This window comes from Colossoma macropomum, unplaced genomic scaffold (assembly GCF_904425465.1).
Source record: "Colossoma macropomum unplaced genomic scaffold, Colossoma_macropomum, whole genome shotgun sequence".
NCBI classification, from domain to species: domain Eukaryota; kingdom Metazoa; phylum Chordata; class Actinopteri; order Characiformes; family Serrasalmidae; genus Colossoma; species Colossoma macropomum.
In genome coordinates, this window is record NW_023494807.1 from 4123263 (window position 1) to 4148359 (window position 25097).

Below are 25097 nucleotides of genomic sequence, written 5' to 3' on the forward strand. Positions count from 1 at the left end.
AAAGCTTTCTTTCTACATAGCAAAGCAATGAAGCTTCATTAACTTAATCATCTGACACTGAAACATACTTGGGAATTATCATTATATTGAAGCATCAGCATCGGCCAGGCTGCTGAACTCGGAGGCGCTGCTTGCTTGCTGAGAAGCTCCTGGCACGCTTGCGAGGCTCAGTGAAGCGACGTGAAGTGAAGCTGGCTTCCTTGAACTGAGTGGAGTGTGAAACCCTGGGCTTGCATAGCAGTGAAGGCGTTAAAGATCAGAGTGAGGACTTTCTGCACCTCATTTGCAGTTTCTTTGTGACTACCAGGTTCAAAGAGAGGAAGTCCAGACACGAAGCAGTGAGAGAATGATAAACAAGCACTAACTCTGGTCTGGTACTGAAGTTTGGCTCAGCTAAAAGAACAGCAGGAAAAAAAAAATAATAACCCACCGAAAGAAACTGGTAGAAAGGCTCTAACTGACCAGTAAGACCTGCCCACTTCGGGGAAATCATCAGCTCCAATCACTGTTATAATTTAAACAAAGACGCACAAAGCTGACCACACTCAACTGGACAAAGCCGAACCACAGCTGCGTTAGCTCATGCTGCACTGCACTGCAACACTGTTGTCAAATCCCAGCGTATTAACCCTTTCTGTGTAAACAATCCAAGGCACTATTCTCTCATTCTCTCATTATACAGGTGAAAAATTAAAACGAACAAAAAAATGACAACAGGACGACTGACCAAGTAGTCAGTTTTATGGTAAAGTTAGACATCATGGTCACTACTAGGTGCTTAAGACAAAACAACTTGTCAACTACGAACAAGGGTATGTTAATCTTAACAAAGGGGTCCAATGTAATCTGAAAACACTTCAACCTTAACACAGATAAGGATGAGATCTATTATGTTAAAATTATGCATTATGGTCAACAACTTTCCGTCTGAGACAGAAACAACTCGTCAACCTTGAGCAAAGGTGCGCTAATCTTGACTAAAAGTTCCATAATAAACTGAAAATACTGCATCCTCTGCTATCTTTCCAAATAAAACTCCAATACAGCACATCCACAACAGGAGAGCCACTCGCACCGTGAGCCCAGTGCAGAACGTAAAGTTTCCGTTTAAAGCGAAGACCTGATTCCCTTATGAAAGAAAACCTTTCAAGGTTGCTAAATAAGTGCCCGTGTTATTTCATTACAGGCAAAGTTATCACGTTTCCACGTACGCAGAGGCCTTTTAAAGGGACACAGTAAATCTTTGTGAGAATAAACCACTCGCAGCTTCTTTATTGGATTAGGTATATGCATGCTATCGCTGGCCTCCTAGCACTTAAGTTTAATACTACTATTTTAAGGAACGAAAACACACACTAAAGCTGGGCTCGTCACAAAGGTGCTTTTTGTTTCCTTGTCAGCGTGAGTGCCTCATATCTGTCGGGGGAAAGGCTTCGAACTTTGCCAGCGCTGAAGGTGTGGGCCTTCTCACAATCACACCATGCATGACTTCTACTGAGCAGACTGTGCAGGCTACGCAGTCTTTCAAAATGCCATGCAGGTCTTGGCCCACGCACAAGAGAATTTACCATCAGCTGCTATGGATTCTCTTCTTCCACCAGTCCATTTTTTTTTTTGTGCTAATTTACACTGCATGGGTGAGCCTGTGGAGTGAGCCTTATGGTGAATATAAGAGCAGAAAAAGCCATTAACGAGCTCCAAACCACAACCACAGATTCATTTCTCCAACCTACGTACCCTGTTTTTAAAGCCAGAGGCGTTGAAATGGACTTTCTGTGCTGTTCCTTTGTTTAAATGCAGATTTTAATCTATATGAGGGGCTTTTTTCTCTCCTCCTGCTCTGATTGATCATCCTGAAGAGGGAAGAGGGGGAGGGAGCCAGAGCTATTGTGTATTACTAGAGCCACACAACGCCAATATTAACCAAACCAAACTGTTTTTCTCTCCTTCTACTGTCGATTTTCGACATTAAACCGAGCTGTGAGATTAATAAGTGCCCGCACATGTGCTTTCACCGGCCTGGCTGAGATAGACAGACGTCCTTTGTCCCGACCAAGCAAGCAAATAAACAAAAGCCATGAGATTTGGACTCGAGCGGATTAGCCTGCACTTCATTACAATGAGAGATCCAATAAAACCGTCGAGGCCCCAAAACACGTCGTGTAACTTACAAAACGATAAAAACCTAAAGAAATAGGACCCAACTTCGAAGGTCGATCGACGAACCGGGCAGCAAGGGGGTTACAAAAGAGGTTTTGACCACCACGGTTGTTTTTTTTTCCTCCCCTTCGTCTTTCGAGCTGAGGAGAGAGAGAGAGAAAACGCTGCGACTCCATTGTGAGGCGTTCAAACGAGGGGGGAGAAGCAGAGTTGAGTTTTATGTTACTAAAATCACCGAAATGTGTGTCTTCTTACAGATTTGCAGTCTTTTTTGAGCGAACTAAGTCGAAAAATACCCGCACGGGAGTCCTATACGGGTGAGGTGACTAACGTAAGCCCCTTTTAATCTTTAAAAACCCCTCTGACGAAACTGCGTTAGCACTCAAGCTAAAATGCAAACACGAAACGAAGCAGCCGTCGAGCAAAAAATAAGAGAATTCAACTCTTCTAGTTGCCGAAACAGAAAGACAAAAATGTCGAATTCACTCTTTCCACACACACAAACGTCAATTTTGGTGGATTAAGTTATTTAGCTGAGGGAAAGTTCCACCGTTTCCACACGAAGCGAAGCAGAAACTGAGGTAACGTTAACGTTAGCGACCGTTAGAAGTGACCGTTAGCGTGTTTTTTATTTTTCTGGAAGAAAAAGGTTCGTTAAGTTTCCACTCACCGACTTGCAGCACATTATCCACACAGCCCGTTTCCAAAAGTCGGATTCCCCGCCGGAAAGGGAGCCCGTCTCCAGCGGCTCCGGTCCCGGCGCTCCCTGCCGTGCCCGACGCCCCTCCGGGAGCGGTGGCCGAGCCAGCGGAGGACGCGCTGGAGCCCGCTGCGGGAGCGTCCTCGCCGGCCGCCCGGCACTGGAACGACGAATACATGCATATCTCCCTCTCGTTCCGCGGGAAGGACCAGTAGACGATGCGGCGCTGCACGGGCTCCGGGATCCTCTCGAAGCGCTCCTCCACCCGCTCGAAGGCCCACTTCTCCGCCACGGCCTTGGCGGCGCAGTCCAGCAGGGATTCCGGGCAGCGGGGACGCGAGTTAGGGAAGACCGGACCCGGCCCCGGACCGGGGCCCCGAGGAGCCGGACGCAGGCACGGCCGCTTGCTGGCCGGCGGTGAGGAGAGGAGCTGGAGCGACGGCGGCGGATCTCCGCGTCCCTCCGCCATGACAACGCGAATAAACACTGACGCAAAGAAGCGAAGAACGAGAAAGTGGAGGAGGAGGAGGAGAGACACTCGCGACGACCGGACTCGTGAATGAATCGTGCTTTTGAACCGGTTCTTTTCAAGGAGTCAGTCGAACCGATTCACACGTTGAACTGAACTGCATCGAGCATCTTCACGGTGTTTACGCCTGAGTTATTGATGGAAGGCTCCTAATAAAAATGTAATAATGCTCTTTTTCAATTTAACATCATGAAATCATCACACTGAATGCCACGTTGGAAGAAATCGAGAGCAAAACTGTTTAAAATGGCTAGCGTTTTCTCTCTGTAGACTGTCTCTGGCCTCCTCTCAGTCTTTTTCTTCGCATTGCAACCCTGAATCCAACTGACAAGAAGTAAAAGGAACTCATAGACTCGCTGTCTAAATTAAATGTAATTTTATATGGAAAAGATAGGAGAATAAAGCTGTCTTAAACAATTCACAGCAGATATCAGACTCACCTTCTGAATCGAATCTCTCTCTATTAAAGGAAGTGAGAATAAAGTTGTCCAGCCTTTGTGAACGTCACTCTCAAAGCACTAAAGCATAAACTGCGAGGAACTACACGGACGACACAACAACAAAGTTGATCTGACTCCAATAAAAGAATCGCTGAATCGGACGTCAGATACATTGAAACGGACGGTTCAAAAGAATCGGTTCAGTGAACAGAACAGAAGTTCCCATCACGGCTGCTACGTCACCACCAATAACAAACGCTCGTGAGCCAATCCCCGAGGTGATGCGCGCGTGCGACCGTGCGTGAGTGAAACGGGACAAGCTGACGCTTCTCGCGAGAACATGTGGGAACTTCGTCTTTTTTACTGTAGGTAAAGAAAAATACCTGGAAATAAACACTAAAATGAACGAAGCCGCTTTTGTTCAGAACATAAGAGGTAAAATATGTCAGGAGTCGCTGATTTTTACTGTCTTAAACTGCACAGACTGGGATAACAGGACATACAGATAGGTATGGTGGGAGGGTAGGTAGGCTGTGCATGTTGGCTATTATGAAAGAATGTGTCAGTGATGAGGGTCGTGCATGTCACAGGCCCTAAATCATTTTTTTATGAGACATTTTTTATTTTATTTACTACACTCTTTAAAAAAGGGGTTCTTCAAGGGTTATTTGGTAAAGACAATGGTTATATTTAGAACCCTGAGATCTGTATAGAACCATTTCATGCTTAAATGATCCTTTGCATGGTGAAATGATTCTTCAGAATGATGGATGTGTTAAATATGGTTCTATATAGCACCAGAAAGGGTTCTGCTACTGTAATGAGCTCGATATGGTAACAATAGAAGAACCCTATAGGGGATCTGCAAAGAACAATTTAAGCATTAAATGTTTCCATATTGTTTCTATATAGAACCATTCCATTTACTGAAGATCCATCTTTCTTAAGAGCGTGCTAAAGATATTTTGGACTATTTTTACTGTGTTCCAGTGTGTTACTCAATAGAAATGGCACTGGTGAGCAGCAGCTGCAGTTCGAATAAACAAGTTTCTTATAGCGTCCCCTTTACCTAATGGCTCATAATACCTGAATCCACCCTTTGGCAGTTCACCGTCCTAGACAGGCAATCAAGTCCAGTGAATTGCAAATGAAGTTCACTCTCTTTCCCTCAAATCTTCCCAAAACGTCAAATAAACATTTTCTAATGTCCTCAATAACAGTCTTAGCAGAAACGGTCTGGCTTTTTGTGAAAAGTCTATTTAAAGTGCTTTTTATGCACACTGGACAATGCAGTGGACAACCTAAATTGGTTGAAGTCATTTTATCAAGTAATGCTGCTACATCACATCAGTGCTGCATTGCCTGGAGCCCATATATTTTGTCTCACAAACAGCTTAATGGTACAAATGAAGTGGATTTAGGGGAGTGTCTGATGATATTGATGGCTCTGTACTGATCTTTGATCTCATCCTAAATTTCTTCACCACAGGGCTGCATACATCTACCGCTTAGCCTGGTGGTCAAGCCTTTAAGGCCAGATGACTGAAGTCTTGTCAGTCTTTATGGTTCACATGGACTCCAAATGTAAGTGCTGGTAGACACATGGAATTGTGATTAGGCCTGTTTTCTGCCCTCAGTTAGTTCAGACCTTTGCAGTGATTGGCTGAGAAGCATTAGATAAGTGGTAGTATCTCAGTATTGGCACCTTGCAAAGGCCATCATAATATACACACTTAACAAATGGCTCTTCAAGGGTTCCAAGGGTTCTTTAGTAAAGACAATGGTTCTGTATAGAACCATGGACACCCACAGAACCATCTGCATGCTTAAATAGTTTTTTGCATCATGAAATGGTTCTTCAGATTGATGGAGAATGTGTTGTATATGGCTCTATACAGAACCGTTTTCAGGATTCTATGTAGCATCGTAAAGGGTTCTGCTATCGTTATGATGCCTGTAACAATAGGCGACATCATTTTGGTGCTGTAAAGAACCATTTTCAAAGCACATTTTCCATCAATCTGAAGAACCATTTTTTGATCCAAAGAAGCTTTTAACCGTGCAAATGGTTCTTTGAGTGTTCATGGTTCTATATAGAACCATGTGTAGATTATTTAACTACTTTTCTTCAGAGAAATGTTTATTAATTTTTAAATTTGTGTGTCATTGTTTTCTCAAAAGCTAATAATAAAACAGTGGTATAATTGCAGTAATAGACTCACGGCTAAACTCCCTCTTGTGTATTATTGCATGATTTTCATGACTGTTTGTTTATCCAGTTGTTACAGTGTAATAAACCTTGTTTATGAGGTGAGTGGAGTAGACTGTTCCAGAATATGAACCGACAAATGAATTAACGTGAAAGGATGAGAACAATCTAGAACAGCGCAAATGGGGAAGCACATTTTGGAATAGTGTAAATGTAGGAGAAGATTCTGAAACCATGTAAATGGGGAGAACATTCTGGAGCAGTGCCATTATAGAAGAACCTTTCAGAACAGTGGACATGTAGTAGAACCTGCCAGAACTGCTACAATAGGGAGGAACATTCTGGAGCGTTAGTAAGAAGAACTCACTAGAACAGCATATATGATGGTAACATTCTGGAACGGTTTAAATGTAGGAGAACTTTTTAGAACAGCATTATGGGGTAGAACCTTCTGGAGTATTGCAAACATAGGAGAAACTTTTAAAACAGTGTAAATGTAGGAAATCCTTCTAGAACAGCATAAATGGGAAAATACTCTGGAACACTAAATATAGGAGGACGTTCTAGAACAGCATAAATGAGGGAGGACATTCTGAAGCAGTGTAAATATGGAAGAACCCTTTAGAACAGCATACATAGGGAGAATTTTCTGGAATATTCTAGAACAGTGTAAATGTGGAAGAACCTTCATAAACAGCATGAATTGGTGAACATGCTGGAACATTGTAAATGTAGAAGGACATTCTAGAACAGTGTAAATGTAGAAGAACCTTTTAGAACAGCATAAATGAGGGAACATTCTGAAACAGTGTTAATGTAGAAGAACCTTTTGCAACAGCATAAATGGGGAAACATTCTAGAACAGTGTAAATGTGGAAGAACCTTCGAGACCAGCGTAAATGGGTGAAGAGTGTAAATGTAGGAGGACATTCTGGAACAGTGTAAATGTAGAACAACATTCTAGAGCAGTGTAAATGTACGAGAACCTTCTAGAACAGTGTAAATGTAGGAGAACATTCTAGAACAGTGTAAATATAGTAGAACATTCTAGAATATTGTAAATGTAGAACAACATTCTAGAGCAGTGTAAATGTACGAGAACATTCTAGAACAGTGTAAATGTAGGAGGACATTCTAGAATAGTGTAAATGTAGAAGAACATTCTAGAACAGTATAAATATAGGAGAACATTCTAGAACAGGGGCGGCACGGTGGCGCAGTGGGTAGCGCTGTCGCCTCACAGCAAAAATGGCCCGGGTTTGATTCCTGGCTGGGCGACCAGGGTCCTCTCTGTGTGGAGTTTGCCTGTTCTCCCCGTGTCTGTGTGGGTTTCCTCCGGGTACTCCGGTTTCCTCCCATGGTCCGAAAACATGCAGTCAGGCCAATTGGACATGCTAAATTGCCCCTAGGTGTGAGTGAATGTGTATGTCTGTCTGCCCTGTGATGGACTGGCGACCTGTCCAGGGTGTATCCTGCCTTCCGCCCAATGACAGCTGGAATAGGCTCCAGCACCCCACCTCGACCCAGAAGGATAAGCGGTTTAGATGATGTATGTATGTATGTATGTATGTATTCTAGAACAGTGTAAATGTACGAGAACATTCTAGAATAGTGTAAATTATTGGTTCTGCTAACTGTTGGGGGTATACAGTGTATATGTATTCTAGAGCAGCATGAACATTATAGACATGTCAGAAAACTGTATACAAGTCTGCCTCACCACCCAAATGTTTAGGATTGTCGGTGTTGGAGGAAGTTTGGGCAGAACGTAAAGAGTATTTACCTCTTATTCTTTGTCGAAATGTCTTGTTTATCAATTTTTGGAATTTGTGTGTCATCGCCGTGTCAAAGGCTACTCATAAAACTGTGGTATAATTACAGTAATACACTCACAGCTGAACTCCCTCTAGTGTAATATTGCATAATCTTCATGACTGTTTGTCCGGTTGTTACAGTGTAATAAAAAGATTGTTTATAAAGTGAGTGGAGTTCAAAAATGTCCAGAGAGGGTCAGCAGATGACCGGTACGCAGAGGGGAAACAGAAAAAGCCTAACAACTTCTGTGAAATAAAAAAGACGTCCGTAATTTTGAGTTCATTTTTATTTCATAGCCATCATTTCTGTTGTATTTCAACTCTGTGAGTATTGTGATACTGCTCTTATTTCAGTGTTGCGTTTTAGTAGGAAATAAAAGGTTAAATTCATGAACTGTTGAATGGAAAATTGTCCAATCAGATCTAGGTAGATACAGCCAAACAAGCTCTCCCATTGGTTAGGCCTTCACGAGCCGAAGTGAAGTTCTACTGCATCAGAGTACGACCGCAATACTTATAACAGTTATAAGTATATTATAGGCTTCGATTTCCAATCAGTAGCACCGATTTTGTGAGAGAAACTTCACTCCTAAAAGAAGATGGTTCTGCAAGGGTTCTTTAGTAGAGTTGTTCTATATAGAACCATGAACACACAAAGAACCATTTGCATGCTTAAAAGGTTCTTTGTGTTGTGGAATTGTTCTTCAGATTGATGGAGAATGTGTTGTGTATGGTTCTATGGTTTCTTTTCAAAAAGGGTTCTCTATAGAACCAAAATTGGTTCTTCTGTTCTTACGAAGTCAACCTTTTTTAGTGCTAGTGTTCATGGTTCTATAAGAACCATTTTCTTTACTAAAGAACTGTTGAAGAACCATCTTTTTTAAGAATGTAGGCCTTCTGGACGTCCTAGATACATCACTGACTGTGAAAACGAGCAGTAACTTGACCACAATTGCAGTCAGTTGTTAGAAATGGAAAACAGCGGCAGCTTTAGGTCAGGACTCTGCTGAACAAATCACTATAAAACATCTACATACAAAATAAAATATATCGCTGTTGTCGGAAGAAAACCTCGTATCTCCAAGATAATAAGTTTACAGGAAAAGGAAAAAACCTACTTTACTTTTAATGTAAGTCAGTGGAACCAGACGTCTTTCCAAGTCGGTTTGGACCATTTCTTTTGGCCCATTCTTCATTAAATTTACAAACAATGTAAAGAACAACAGGTATTTTTGAATTCTGTAAAAAAACAAAAAAATAAAGAAAAATTTCTTCCGACGAAAGCGATATATTAATGTAAGTTACAAGCTTCAAATAAGACATGAAATGTCTTTTTTAAGCATAAAAGTCCATGTTTAATCTAGAATGTCCAAAAAAATGTTCATGTAAATCACTGTAAACTCAGCACTCACATACTACTGGAATCCCATAAGTGCGCTAGCAGCAAAGACCATTACTGTAGAGGTGTTTTTTCCTCTTTTTCCACCAAGTTGTGACATTTATGGCCCAAACTGAAGGCCTACCTCTAACAGCCATATGCCATGGCATTCAGATGTCTTTGCATGTAACCTGTTCCTTTCGGCTTTGTGTTTGATCGAAGAATGTTTATTTGAATTGGCACAGTTTTAGCTGTCACCCCTGGAGCCCACCATTCAGCTGTTTCATAGCTTCTTTTCAGTCTTTCTCTCTCGGTTACGAATCCATAATAGACATGCATACGTGCACACAGACTCAGGAGTGCGAGGGCCTCTCACCTCATGGCCCCTAGCCGACAGTGAGAGACCCTCCTGCAGGCCCGTCGTTGTCCTGTCTTTTTTCTCCTGCCTCTCACAGCCCCTCGGCCAGCGAGTTGCTTTTTTCTCAGCCTGTTGAGACGGTTTCACCTCATTGTCCCCTCAAAAAGCGGGGAGGGGATCTTTAAAGCTTCCTCAGGACCTTTGAAGACTCTGAGCTTTGGAGTCCAGCTGGGAGCAGGGCGAGAGATGTGAAAAGAGACTCTCTCTCTCTCTCTCTCTCTCTCTCTCTCACCAACCTGGGTGGCCTCTGTCATGACTGTCCCTCTGCTAAGCTCGATCAATAACACCCTCACTTCATTCACTCTATACAACAACATCCGTATAGAGTGAACCTTCGGCTGAATCCAGTTGGAGGTTCATATATAATTTAAAGTGAAGCAGCATGCCAAACCCCCCTTTCTACGCTGTTTAAAATATTTGAACCAATGAACTGTGTTACCTAACATCTCAGTTGGTTGAATACATTCTGGTTATCTGGTTATTAAGACAGGTGTTTGTATGTTCACTCTACTTAACAATCTGATGGAAAATCTCCGTTTACATGCTTAATACAAGTAATCAGATCCAAAATGAAGTGCATGCATAAAGAACCACTTAATGTAGATGCTACCATGACAACAAGCGTCACGTGAGTCCAGTCAGAGTGAGTTGAGCAGCAGTGAGCAGTGCTTATGTTTTTAATTACGTTTAAATAAAGAGAGACTCAGGAAAACGTCCTTCACATGTCCTTATTAAAGAAGGCCAAGAGGAAGACGTCGTGTTCTGAGACACATAAGCTGGACGTCCGTCCCACCGCCGTCTTTTAAAGATCAGAGCATAAACTTCGTCGCAAACTTTCCTGCCTTCCGCTTAATGACCGCTGGGCTAGGCTCCAGCACCCCCTGCGACCCAGAAGGATAAGCGGCATAGAAAATGCGTGTACTATCTCATTAATGCCTTGGGTTTAAAAAGATCATAACATGATCCTTGTAAAAATCTGATGTCTGGACGCTTCATTGCTTTTTCAAGTAGTTGAAGTAGTTTTTTTCCAACTGTGTGACTCAGTTTGGACGGTCCATATACACAGCCACCTCAGCGGACACCATTACAGTGACATGGCGAGATGTTCAGCTCTAAAGGCCGTGTTTGCTTGCTTGCTTCTTCGTGTGTCCTCTTTGTTTATTTGTTTACTTGCAGGATCTTAAGGAGACAGAAACAGCAGGTGTGTGGAGAGGTAATGAGTAGACTCCATTTTGCTGGCTGTCGTATCCCAGCATGCTCGCTGCTGTCTAGTCGAGTGTACCGAGTGAGAGATGACAAGCTGACAGCGCAACACACAGGATACACACAGGATACGAGGCATTCTGCGTGTGTGTGTGTGTTTTTGTATGCATGACAGTCTGGAAGTGGGGGTGTTGTCACTTTTGGTGCTTTTCAAAGTGCCTTGAAACCTTGGTATTGGGGGATGTCCTTGAGCGCTGGAGACATCATCTGTCTCTCATGGATACCCATATGCTAACCATAGCGCTTATTATTCATGTGTGGCCTTCTCCAGAAAACACGTGGGTTTTGATATTTGACCCTCGCTATTGTATTTTCTGATGCATTTATTTGTCAACATACCTAACCCTGATATAAAATTCATACTAATTCATGCTTGTTACTAGATACTAATACCACAGACTAGCAGGGAACGTTTAATAACGTTTAATAACGTAATAAGAAGTATAAAAATGTTTAAAGAAAACCTGTTAATCTAATGTTCAAAGAACGTTCTAGGAATGTTTATCATTTCAAATACTATTTCTATGAGTTTACATGTTAACTAAGACATAATGTTTTAACTGCAACATTGAGAGGATGTTTTGAGGATGTTGTCAGAGCCACAGTTTATGTTACATGATGATAATTTTACAGAACCTTCCCAGAAGAACATCCTGGGAACAAAAAATAAAAACGTCTCGCTAAAACATTAATAGAACGTGTGTAATATTGTTTCTAGAACAAATATATATAGTAGTTAGTAGTTATAAGGTAGGTATAAGGATACTAATACTAACTAGTATTTAGTGTGTCCACTCAGCTTCCAGACAGTTTTTCATTAGGATATTTTTCCACATCTCTAAAGTTCAGTCTTAGAAGTTGGTTGCATTTTCTGCCCCTCACATTCAATGATGTTGTGGTGGTCGATGCACTGTTCTGAAAACACCAGCAGCTTCCTTGTTTGATTTGCACATTGTCTTCTTTTGTCTCTGCTTTCTTTTCTCTTTTCTCAGTTTTGACAGCTACACGTCCTTTCAGACCCACAGCGCTGAGTCGTCTTCTCACAGTGGAAGGATGGACAGAAACACCTGTGGATGTTTTCAGATCTGAAGCTGCTTGATTTTCTCCTCTCTCTTGAAGATGGAAGCTTTCAGTGCTGTTTATCTGATGGGGGCAGTTTTGGGGTCTACCAGGTAGTGCAGTTGTTTGGAACCCCATTTTTTCAATATCTTTTAGTCAATTTGGAAACGTTCCTCATCATTATCCAAGTGGTTGGTCTTATATCTAGTCTCTGAAATATATTCTTTAGCCATTTTTAGATGCAAAGACATTTGTGAGGCATTTAACATGAGTTTGGGTAGTTTCTTGTATGAACGTTGGTGCTTATGTTTGAGGGGAGCATGAAGTTAGCGGCTCTTTGGGGAGCAGCTTTTGTTGGGAGGTGTACTGAGTTATAACTGGCTGATTTCAAGATTGCCAGGATGGAAGAGTTAAAGTGGCAGTAAAGGTGTAGAGAGGTAAAGTGGACAATTTTAATACTGATAGAGATATTAAACTTTTAATTTGTATGTTAAGTCTGTTACATATATATATATATATGACCACCTCCTTGTTTCTACGCTCATTGTCCATTTTATCAGCTCCACTTACTGTATAGGTGCACTTTGTAGTTCTACAGTTACAGACTGTAGTCCATCTGTTTCTCTGATACTTTGTTAGCCCCCTTTTACCCTGTTCTTCAGCGGTCAGGACCCCCATGGACCCTGACAGAGCAGGTACTATTTGGGTGGTGGATCATTCTCAGCCCAGCAGTAACACTGACGTGGTGGTGTGTTAGTGTGTGTTGCGCTGGTCTGAGTGGAACAGACACAGCAGTGCTGCTGGAGTTTTTAAACACCTCAGTGTCACTGCTGGACTGAGAATAGTCCACCAACCAAAAATATCCAGCCAACAGCGTCCTGTGGGCAGCGTCCTGTGACCACTGATGAAGGACTAGAGGATGACCAACACAAACTGTGCAGCAGCAGATGAGCTATCGTCTCTGACTTTACATCTACAAGGTGGACTGACAAAGTAGGAGTGTCTAATAGAGTGGACAGTGAGTGGACACAGTGTTTAAAAACTCCAGCAGCACTGCTGTGTCTGATCCACTCAGACGCGCAACACACACTAACACACCACCACCATGTCAGTGTTACTGCAGTGCTGAGAATGATCCACCACCCAAATAATACCTGCTCTGTGGGGGTCCATGGGGGTCCTGACCACTGAAGAACAGGGTAAAAGTGGGCTAACAAAGTATGCAGAGAAACAGATGGACTACAGTCTGTAACTGTAGAACTACAAAGTGCACCTATATAGTAAGTGGAGCTGATAAAATGGACAATGAGCGTAGAAACAAGGAGGTGGTCATAATGTCAAATTCCATGTTTTGTTAATATGTTAACACATTTAAATATGACAACACATGTAAATATGTTCAGTGTAACTTATTTCTTTCAAAAAAAAAGCAACAACATATACAATCGGACTGGGGCACCCAAACTTTCGCATACGACTACTGTATCATGTATATCATGTATATTAATTTTCACTGCTGAAAGTTGATGCTTTCTGATGAAATTTGATTGAAGTAAGCATGAAGGATCATTATTGGAGGACTCTTGTGTCCACCCAACGTCGCCGCGTCCACACAAATCGAACAATGGACCAAAACCTAATGGAGGATGCTACCAGTTTCCAAGGCAACGATTATGATAGATTTGGGGGAGACAAGACAGGTAATTGGAAAAAGATTGATGGGGGGACAAGAGAGTGGGGAGAAAAAAAATCCCATCAAAGGAAATCTCTTTGGGAATAACTATAACACAACGATTGGAGCCTGCATTCTTTCAACTGTCACGATCCCTCTGTCCATCTATTTCAGATAAAGGCGCAATCCGCCAGCTTTGACACGTCCGACACCTCCGCCGGCCCTCTACAGTGTGAGGGAAATAAAGGATCTGTGATGATTTGTGGCGGATCTGTCTGCACCGCTTGTTTCACGCTGAAACGTGTGGTGATCTTTTCAAAGCTTGGTTCAGAAAAACTTCATTCACTGAAATAATTTGTTTCCTCTGAATAGTTCACCGGGTTGTTTAGCCAGTCAGGAAACTACTTTGAACCAGAGTAGTATCAACTTCATCACTACTATTACATGTCAGCCAAACAGTTCTGCCAAACACAGATTAGACTGCATTTCAACATAATAGTCCAAAAGCTCTTCCTCAAATTAGCCTGCATGCTACTTTACATTGGAGCCAGTAAAATACTTTTTATGCCCTAAATGTGAATTTGTTTGAGTTAATCTATAAACTCTTACGCTGATCGTAATGCTAGCCCAGTATTTGAACAAAGAATCGTTTGAAAAGGTGATAAAAATCCACATTTGTGTGTCTAAAAATCACAGAATCAAATAGACTAGCCATAATTAATATTTACCAAGTATTATACCTTGTTTGATTTTGGGTATCAAAAGGGTTAAATTCTTCAAATGCTGAGCGAAAAATTAGCCAATCAGACTAATTTTAATACAACCCCATTTCCAAAAAAGTTGGGACGCTGTGTAAAATGTAAATGAAAACAAAATGCAATGATGTGCAAATCATTTAAACCCTGTATTTATTTGAAAATACCACAAAGACAACATATCAAATGTTAAAACGGACATATTTTATTGTTTTTTGAAAAATAATGCCTATTTTGAATTTAATGCCAACAACACGTTACAAAAAAGTTGGCTGGTAAAGTTGTGTAAGGCTAAAAAAATACACCTTGTGGTTGATTGACAACAGGTCAGTAACATGATTGGGTATAAAAGAGCATTTCAGAGAGGCTGAGTCTTTCAGATGTAAAGATGAGGAGGAGTTCACCACTCTGTGAAAGACTGCACTATCAAATAGTGCAACAGTTCAAGAATAACGTTTCTGAACGTAAAATAGCGAAGAACTTCTGCTTTTCATCATCTACAGTACAAAATAACGTTAAAAGATTCAGAGAATCTGGAGAAATCTCTGTATGACAAGAGGCCAAAACGATGAATCAACATTTGAGATTCTCTTTGGAAATCATGGACACTGTGTCCTCCGGGCTAAAGACCACTCAGCTTGTTATCAGTTCAAAAGCCAATATTCATGATGGTATAGGGGGGTATTAGTGTACATGTTATGGGTGACGTGCACATCTGTGAAGGCACCATTAATGCTGAATGATATATATATATATATATATATATATATATATATATATATATATATATATATATATATATTATATATATCTGCCATCCAGACAACGTCTTTTTCAGAGAAGTATTTGCTTATTTCAGCAAGACAATGTCAAACCACATTCTGCATGTATTACAACAGCATTGGTCTGTATTAAAAGAGTCCGGGTACTAAACTGACCTGCCTGCAGTCCAGACCTGTCACCACTGATAACATTAAAATATGACAAATGAGACCTTGAACTATTGAGCAGCTTAAATCCTGTATCAACCAAGAACAGGAAAGCATTTCACTTTCAAAATTACAGCAGTGTCTCCTCAGTTCCCAAACGCTTACAGCGTGTTGTTAAAAGAAGAGGTGATGAAACACAGTTTTTTGGAACGTGTTGTTGGCATCAAATTCAAAATGGGCAAATATTTTTCAAAAAACAATAACATTTTTTAGTTTCAAAATTTGTTGTCTTTGTAGTATTTTCCTTTAAAATATGGTTTACATGATTTGCACATCATTGCACCCTGTTTTTCTTTACATTCTACACAGTCTCCCAACTTTTTTGGAAATGTTTTTGTATTTACCAAGTATTATACCTCGTTTAATTTAACTTGGAAGGCAGAAGTATGAGCTCAAAATGATCAGAGAAGGCCTGATGATCCCTGAGGAACTTAAAAATATATATGTCTGCAATTTTTAATTTATTTTTATCCAGTAGAATCATGCTTGCATTCAAATCTATATTACAGTACTACTTTTTTATTGTTAAGTTCTGCAGGGAACCGAAAGGGTTAAATTCTATGTTGAGTGGAAAATTAGCCAATCAGGCTAATTTTTCTATTTTTATATAGGTAATTATGAAGTGACAGAGAAATCAACCAATCACGTTTTGATTTCATGAGAAAAAACATCACTCTGGGCCACTGGAAGTTCTAAATACGACACTGCGAAAACAAAAGGCAGCCTAATCTACAGGTTGTTAGAAATGGAAAACAGCGGCCGCAGCTCTGTACGAGAGCTCACTACTGAAAGAGTCACTTGACCCAGTTTTGACATTTAAGGCTCAAATTAAAGGTCCAACTCTAACAGTCGTAGTTTATCACTGGAAATTATGTCATTTGTTTCTACAAAGGGGAAAAACCATGGAGGCCACCATGAAAATACCAAGCTAGCCAGCTAAAACTTGTGATATAAATGATAACTTGATATTCAGGATATATTTACCTTCTCAAAACAGCGAACTTAATGGTCAGTGCTACAGATTCAGCCAACTACTTTGGGTGTAGGTTCACAAGAATCTCTTTATTTAAAAGTAGAGCTGTGGTAATTTAGTATTGTTATTGGTGAAAGCAGCCATTTAATGCTAAACTTGGACTTGAGGGCACCTTCCCGACTACCCCTATGGTTGGGACATTTTCTTTTTTTCTTGTAGGAGGTTGGGAATGGCGGCAGTGGTACCTAATGATTCATTCCCTTAATCTTTTTTAGGCTGGTTTTGTGGGCTATTACTGGACAAACTTCCTTTGGCTTAGCAGTTCCTGAAAACTCCAGGTTTTGTTGCTTGTTGTTTTGAAACCGTTTGTTTCACCGAGTGAGTTAGCTGAGCAGAATAATGAGGTGAATAAGTTCAGTTTGTTTATTCAGAATGTTCATTTGAAAAATATGAGCTGTTCGTGAATGACATCACTAGGTGAAATCAGGTTTCAGAATCCACTGCTCCTCATCGTCACTCCTGTGCGCTGACGGCCGCTCCTCTTCCCTACTGCAGGCTGTGTTGGGACTTGGCCTGTTCATTCTGGCTGACACGGTGTCTAAGAATGTAAAGTCACCCTGAGGCTCGGAGCTCAGGCGCACATCACCAATACCCTTCACTAGCCAGGTTGAAACACTAGATAGATCCAGGCTTTTTAAACTTAAGACTATTATTCAGTAACTGTGAAACGAATGGTACGTAGTTATGTAGTTATGACAGTGACGACCTGGAGTGTGGGCCCACATATGGACCCGCAGAGTTGAAGAGGATGAAAGAAAGGAAGGCTGGATGGAAGGAAGGAAGGAAGGGTAGATAGATAGATAGATAGATAGATAGATAGATAGATAGATAGATAGATAGATGGATGAAAGAAAGGAGGGCAGGACAAAAGGATGGATGGATGATGGATGAATGGATGGAAGGAAGGAAGGAAGGACGGATGGACAGACAGGCGGATATATAAATGGATGGATGGATGAATGGATGAAAGAAAGGAAGGCAGGACAGATGGATGGATAGATAGATGGAAGGAAGGAAGGAAGGATGGAGGGATAGATAGATAGATAGATAGATAAATAGATAGATAGATAGATAGATAGATAGATAGATAGATGAAAGAAAGGAAGGCAGGATAAAAGGATGGAAGGATGGATGGATGGATAGAAGGAAGGAAGGACGGATGGACAGACAGGCGGATATATAGATGAATGGATGAAAGAAAGGAAGGCAGGACAGAAGGAAGGACAGATGGATGGATAGATGGAAGGAAGGAAGGAAGGAAGGACGGAGGGACAGATAGATAGATAGATAGATAGATAGATAGATAGATAGATAGATAGATAGATAGATAGATAGATGAAATAAAGGAAGGCTGGATGGAAGAAAGGATGGATGGACGGATGGATAGATGGAAGGAAGGCAGGAAAGAAGGATGGACAGACAGATGGATAGATACTTTGCTGAAGTTAAAGTGACAGTGGTGTTATTACTTCAGCACAATCACTGCCAAAAATAACTAGAAAAGTGCATTTCCTGAAGAAAATGCAGTGATTGCACAGCTTCAGATATTTTCTGTTATTGCTAGGGTGTTGCGAGGTTGTTGCTATGGTATTCCAAGTGGTTTCTAGGGTGTTGCCAGGTTGTTGCTATGGTATTCCAGGTGATTCCTAGGGTGTTGCGAGGTAGTTTCTATGGTATCTCAAGTGTTTGCTATGTTGCTACTAGATGGTTGCCATGGTGTTCCAGGTGGTTGCTATGGTATCCCTAGTGGTTGCTGAAGTGTTTCTAGTGTACTTGTATCATGGTGACATAAGAGGGGTGTACAGATATTTAAAGGTTGCAAAGGTCAGCCATATGTCGTATGCAAAAGTTCGAACATCCCAGTCAAGTCAACGCATCGTCTACAGAGAACAGACTCTGAATGTTTCATTTGAAAATGGTTTTATATAAAATATAAAACATGCCATAACTTTTGTACTGGCCACATTTGATGTTTGCATTAAAATGTCTTCACTGTAGAGGATGTGTTAACTTATATTTACTTAGACATTTAACAAAACATGTCAAACTTTTCCACACAACTGTACATTCCAGTGGGAAAAAATCTCATGTTAAACAGTTGCTACATAGAAACAGTACGTCCAGTCAAAAAGCTGTATACAAGCCCTGCTCATTCACAATGACCTTATAAGGACCGGACTACTTTTTGAAACAAGTGCAATCAGAGCAGAGCTCATTTACATGTATCAGTCTTGAAGGCACAGTAGCCAAAAACAACCTGTTTAATTCAGAGGGATAAAGAGAGGTTGGAAAACAGTCATGTTAACATGAGTTAACATGTTCGGGCCCTCATAGCCAGAATGTGCAGCAGTTACTTTCCACAAGCTATCAGATTCCTCAACTTCCACGGACCCACACACACACACACATATACATAACGCTCACAAGGACCCACACACACGTATACATAACACTCACACGGACCCACACACACATATACATAACACTCACACGGACCCACACACACATATACATAACGCTCACACGGACCCACACACACGTATACATAACGCTCACACGGACCCACACACACATATACATAACGCTCACACGGACCCACACACACGTATACATAACACTCACACGGACCCACACACACGTATACATAACGCTCACACGGACCCACACACACGTATACATAACACTCACACGGACCCACACACACGTATACATAACACTCACACGGACCCACACACACGTATACATAACACTCACACGGACCCACACACACGTATACATAACACTCACACGGACCCACACACACGTATACATAACACTCACACGGACCCACACACACTTATACATAACGCTCACACGGACCCACACACACACATACATAACACTCACACGGACCCACACACACATATACATAACACTCACACAGACCCACACACACATATACATAACGTTCACACGGACCCACACACACTTATACATAACGCTCACACGGACCCACACACACATATACATAACACCCACAAGGACCCACACACACATATACATAACACTCACACGGACCCACACACACATATACATAACACCCACAAGGACCCACACACACATATACATAACACTCACACGGACCCACACACACACATACATAACACTCACACGGACCCACACACACATATACATAACACTCACACAGACCCACACACACATATACATAACACCCACAAGGACCCACACACACATATACATAACACCCACAAGGACCCACACACACATATACATAACACTCACACGGACCCACACACACATATACATAACACCCTCAAGGACCTACACACACACATATACATAACGCTCACACGGACCCACACACACATATACAAAACACTCACACGGACCCACACACACATGTACATAACGCTCACACGGACCCACACACACATATACATAACGCTCACACGGACCCACACACACTTATACATAACGCTCACAAGGACCCACACACACATATACATAACACCCTCAAGGACCTACACACACATATACATAACGCTCACAAGGACCCACACACACATATACATAACACCCTCAAGGACCCACACACACATATACATAACATTATATGTTATTACTTCAGCACAATCACTGCCAAAAATAACTAGAAAAGTGCATTTCCTGAAGAAAATGCAGTGATTGCACAGCTTCAGATATTTTCTGTTATTGCTAGGGTGTTGCGAGGTTGTTGCTATGGTATTCCAGGTGGTTTCTAGGGTGTTGCCAGGTTGTTGCTATGGTATTCCAGGTGATTCCTAGGGTGTTGCGAGGTAGTTTCTATGGTATCTCAAGTGTTTGCTATGTTGCTACTAGATGGTTGCCATGGTGTTCCAGGTGGTTGCTATGGTATCCCTAGTGGTTGCTGAAGTGTTTCTAGTGTACTTGTATCATGGTGACATAAGAGGGGTGTACAGATATTTAAAGGTTGCAAAGGTCAGCCATATGTCGTATGCAAAAGTTCGAACATCCCAGTCAAGTCAACGCATCGTCTACAGAGAACAGACTCTGAATGTTTCATTTGAAAATGGTTTTATATAAAATATAAAACATGCCATAACTTTTGTACTGGCCACATTTGATGTTTGCATTAAAATGTCTTCACTGTAGAGGACGTGTTAACTTATATTTACTTAGATATTTAACAAAACATGTCAAACTTTTCCACACAACTGTACATTCCAGTGGGAAAAAATCTCATGTTAAACAGTTGCTACATAGAAACAGTACGTCCAGTCAAAAAGCTGTATACAAGCCCTGCTCATTCACAATGACCTTATAAGGACCAGACTACTTTTTGAAACAAGTGCAATCAGAGCAGAGCTCATTTACATGTAACAGTCTTGAAGGCACAGTAGCCAAAAACAACCTGTTTAATTCAGAGGGATAAAGAGAGGTTGGAAAACAGTCATGTTAACATGAGTTAACATGTTCGGGCCCTCATAGCCAGAATGTGCAGCAGTTACTTTCCACAAGCTATCAGATTCCTCAACTTCCACAGACCCACACACACACACACATATACATAACACTCACACGGACCCACACACACGTATACATAACACTCACACGGACCCACACACACATATACATAACGCTCACACGGACCCATACACACATATACATAACGCTCACACGGACCCACACACACGTATACATAACGCTCACACGGACCCACACACACGTATACATAACGCTCACACGGACCCACACACACGTATACATAACGCTCACACGGACCCACACACACACGTATACATAACACTCACACGGACCCACACACACGTATACATAACGCTCACACGGACCCACACACACGTATACATAACACTCACACGGACCCACACACACGTATACATAACGCTCACACGGACCCACACACACGTATACATAACACTCACACGGACCCACACACACATATACATAACACTCACACGGACCCACACACACGTATACATAACACTCACACGGACCCACACACACATATACATAACACTCACACGGACCCACACACACATATACATAACGCTCACACGGACCCACACACACATATACATAACACTCACAAGGACCCACACACACATATACATAACACCCACAAGGACCCACACACACATATACATAACGCTCACACGGACCCACACACACATATACATAACACCCACAAGGACCCACACACACATATACATAACGCTCACACGGACCCACACACACATATACATAACACTCACACGGACCCACACACACGTATACATAACGCTCACACGGACCCACACACACGTATACATAACGCTCACAAGGACCCACACACCTATACATAACGCTCACACGGACCCACACACACATATACATAACGCTCACACGGACCCACACACACATATACATAACGCTCACACGGACCCACACACACGTATACATAACGCTCACAAGGACCCACACACACATATACATAACGCTCACACGGACCCACACACACTTATACATAACGCTCACACGGACCCACACACACATATACATAACACTCACAAGGACCCACACACACATATACATAACACTCACAAGGACCCACACACACATATACATAACACTCACACGGACCCACACACACATATACATAACACTCACAAGGACCCACTCACACATATACATAACGCTCACACGGACCCACACACACATATACATAACACCCACAAGGACCCACACACACATATACATAACACTCACACGGACCCACACACACATATACATAACACTCACACGGACCCACACACACATATACATAACGCTCACACGGACCCACACACACATATACATAACGCTCACACGGACCCACACACACGTATACATAACACTCACACGGACCCACACACACATATACATAACGCTTACACGGACCCACACACACATATACATAACGCTCACACGGACCCACACACACATATACATAACGCTCACACGGACCCACACACACGTATACATAACACTCACACGGACCCACACACACATATACATAACACTCACACGGACCCACACACACGTATACATAACACTCACACGGACCCACACACACATATACATAACACTCACACGGACCCACACACACATATACATAACGCCCACAAGGACCCACACATACATATACATAACGCTCACACGGACCCACACACACATATACATAACGCTCACACGGACCCACACACACTTATACATAACGCTCACACGGACCCACACACACATACATAACGCTCACACGGACCCACACACACATATACAAAACACTCACACGGACCCACACACACATATACATAACGCTCACACGGACCCACACACACTTATACATAACGCTCACACGGACCCACACACACTTATACATAACGCTCACAAGGACCCACACACACATATACATAACGCTCACAAGGACCCACACACACATATACATAACACCCTCAAGGACCTACACACACACATATACATAACGCTCACAAGGACCCACACACACACATACATAACACTCACACGGACCCACACACACATATACATAACACCCACAAGGACCCACACACACATATACATAACACTCACACGGACCCACACACACATATACATAACACTCACACGGACCCACACACACATATACATAACACTCACACGGACCCACACACACATATACATAACACGCACAAGGACCCACACACACATATACATAACGCTCACACGGACCCACACACACATATACATAACGCTCACACGGACCCACACACACATATACATAACGCTCACAAGGACCCACTCACACCTATACATAACACTCACACGGACCCACACACACATATACATAACGCTCACACGGACCCACACACACATATACATAACACTCACACGGACCCACACACACATATACATAACGCTCACAAGGACCCACTCACACCTATACATAACACCAACAAGGACCCACACACACATATACATAATAATATGGGGCTAACTCACTGCTGCTCAGGTTGCTACCTCAGTGACTGCTATTCTCATACATGCTAGAAGATTTGCTAATCTGCTAATATGTCATAGTATTTTACCACAACTCCACGTACTCTCAGTACCGCGTACTGCCTGTGTTCTGTTTTGTATTTATTGTAAGTCTTTCGTATTATTTATTGTTCTGTATTGTCTGCACTGTGCTTATTGTATTGTCTCGCACTTGTGTTCCTGTGTTGCACCATGGTTGTTTTGTTTCACTGTGTACTTGTATACAGCTGAAAAGACAATTAAGCCCGACTTGAGTTATGACTCGTGTAAATGTCATAAGTAGCATTTAACTTCTTTAATGTACACATTTAAACATGTACGTATGAGTAATGTTAGCATTAGCATGGTTCGGGCAGGTTGCGGCCTTTGTGCGCTGAGAGGCGGTTGGCAAGGTGAACAATGGTGGTGTTGATAGAGGACCCAGCTACACCTGTAGAGCTTGATTTTATCATGCGGAGGCCCGACGCACTCCGCTCCCCTCACTCCTCACACACACACACGTACACACCTTCCCCGCCTGGGGGCTCTTGCCTGGGTTCTCGTTAAAGTGAGTCAGAGTTGAGCAAGAGAGATAGAGAGGAGCTAAAACTCGCCCATGTGTGAAAAAAAGGGAATTACCTCCACCTTTTGTCTCCCGCTGCCTGGCCCAGCTAACGCCTAGCAGGCATGCTGCTCTCACCACAAAGCCTTCACTGCAGACAATGGGGGCAGATAGCATGTAGTTTGGCATGCAAAACTTATACAGCCAACCCTCTTTGTTGCCTGTGGTGACAAGTCTCTCTCTCTCTCCCTCTCTCCCTCTCTCCCTCTCTCTCTCTCTCTCTCTCTCTCAGACGTACTAACTGATCTGTTTGAGCTGATTGCTAATCTCAGCCTATAGAACAGAGCATATTTACAGGATCTTCTCACACCTCATAAAAGCGCTTCACAAACTCAGACAGAGTTTGTTTATTTACACCCACCAAGTGTTCACCAGTCTGACACTAGCTTAAAGGGGAATTCCACCAAATGTTTTAAAATTCCTACATAGTTCAGTCATTGTGTCTTGTAAACATAGTTATTCAAAGTGTTTTGACGTGAAGTGGTTCATTAAAGGGGAACCCACCAACTTCTTTACAGTGGTGGTGATAGGAACCAGGGGTCATGACATCTAGAACACAAATATAGCCATTTTATTTACTCTCCAAATCACCCCGTTAACCTACATCTTCTAAGTTTTTGTATGTAATGTTGATGATGGTTAAATAGTGGTAGAACTGACAAACCAAGTTTTCTCTGGGGACTATTTTACCCTGCATGTACCTCTCCATGTGTGGGTATTAAAAAGTATACATTTTAGGCCAAAATCTTATCTCAAAACTTTTGTTAAACACATTTAAGTATTAGGCAGCATGATCATAACCTTTCAGTGAGGGAGCTTTTAGAGGCAGACATCTGGTTCCTATCACCACCACTGTGAGTAATTCTGACTTGGCAGGTATCTCTAGAACTGAGCATTGCACGCCAAACGCTTCGACTGAGTGTGTTTACATCTTAGCTATTTATTTAGGCAGAAATTTTGGAAAATTAGTGGAAGTTCTCTCTGACACCATTTTTCTTTATATATTTTA

General features: G+C 42.0%; 1 protein-coding gene across 1 annotated transcript in view; it reads right to left on the reverse strand.

Annotated features, from left to right (window-relative positions):
• zswim5 (zinc finger, SWIM-type containing 5) overlaps window positions 1–3334 on the reverse strand; it is a 64677-nt gene extending 61343 nt beyond the window's left edge. The window contains exon 1 of the mRNA XM_036555896.1: window positions 2831–3334. Coding sequence (XP_036411789.1) covers window positions 2831–3329 — 499 coding nt within the window. The 5' untranslated portion in view covers window positions 3330–3334. The remainder of the gene's footprint in view (window positions 1–2830) is intronic.
• Between the last annotated feature and the right edge of the window lie 21763 nt (window positions 3335–25097).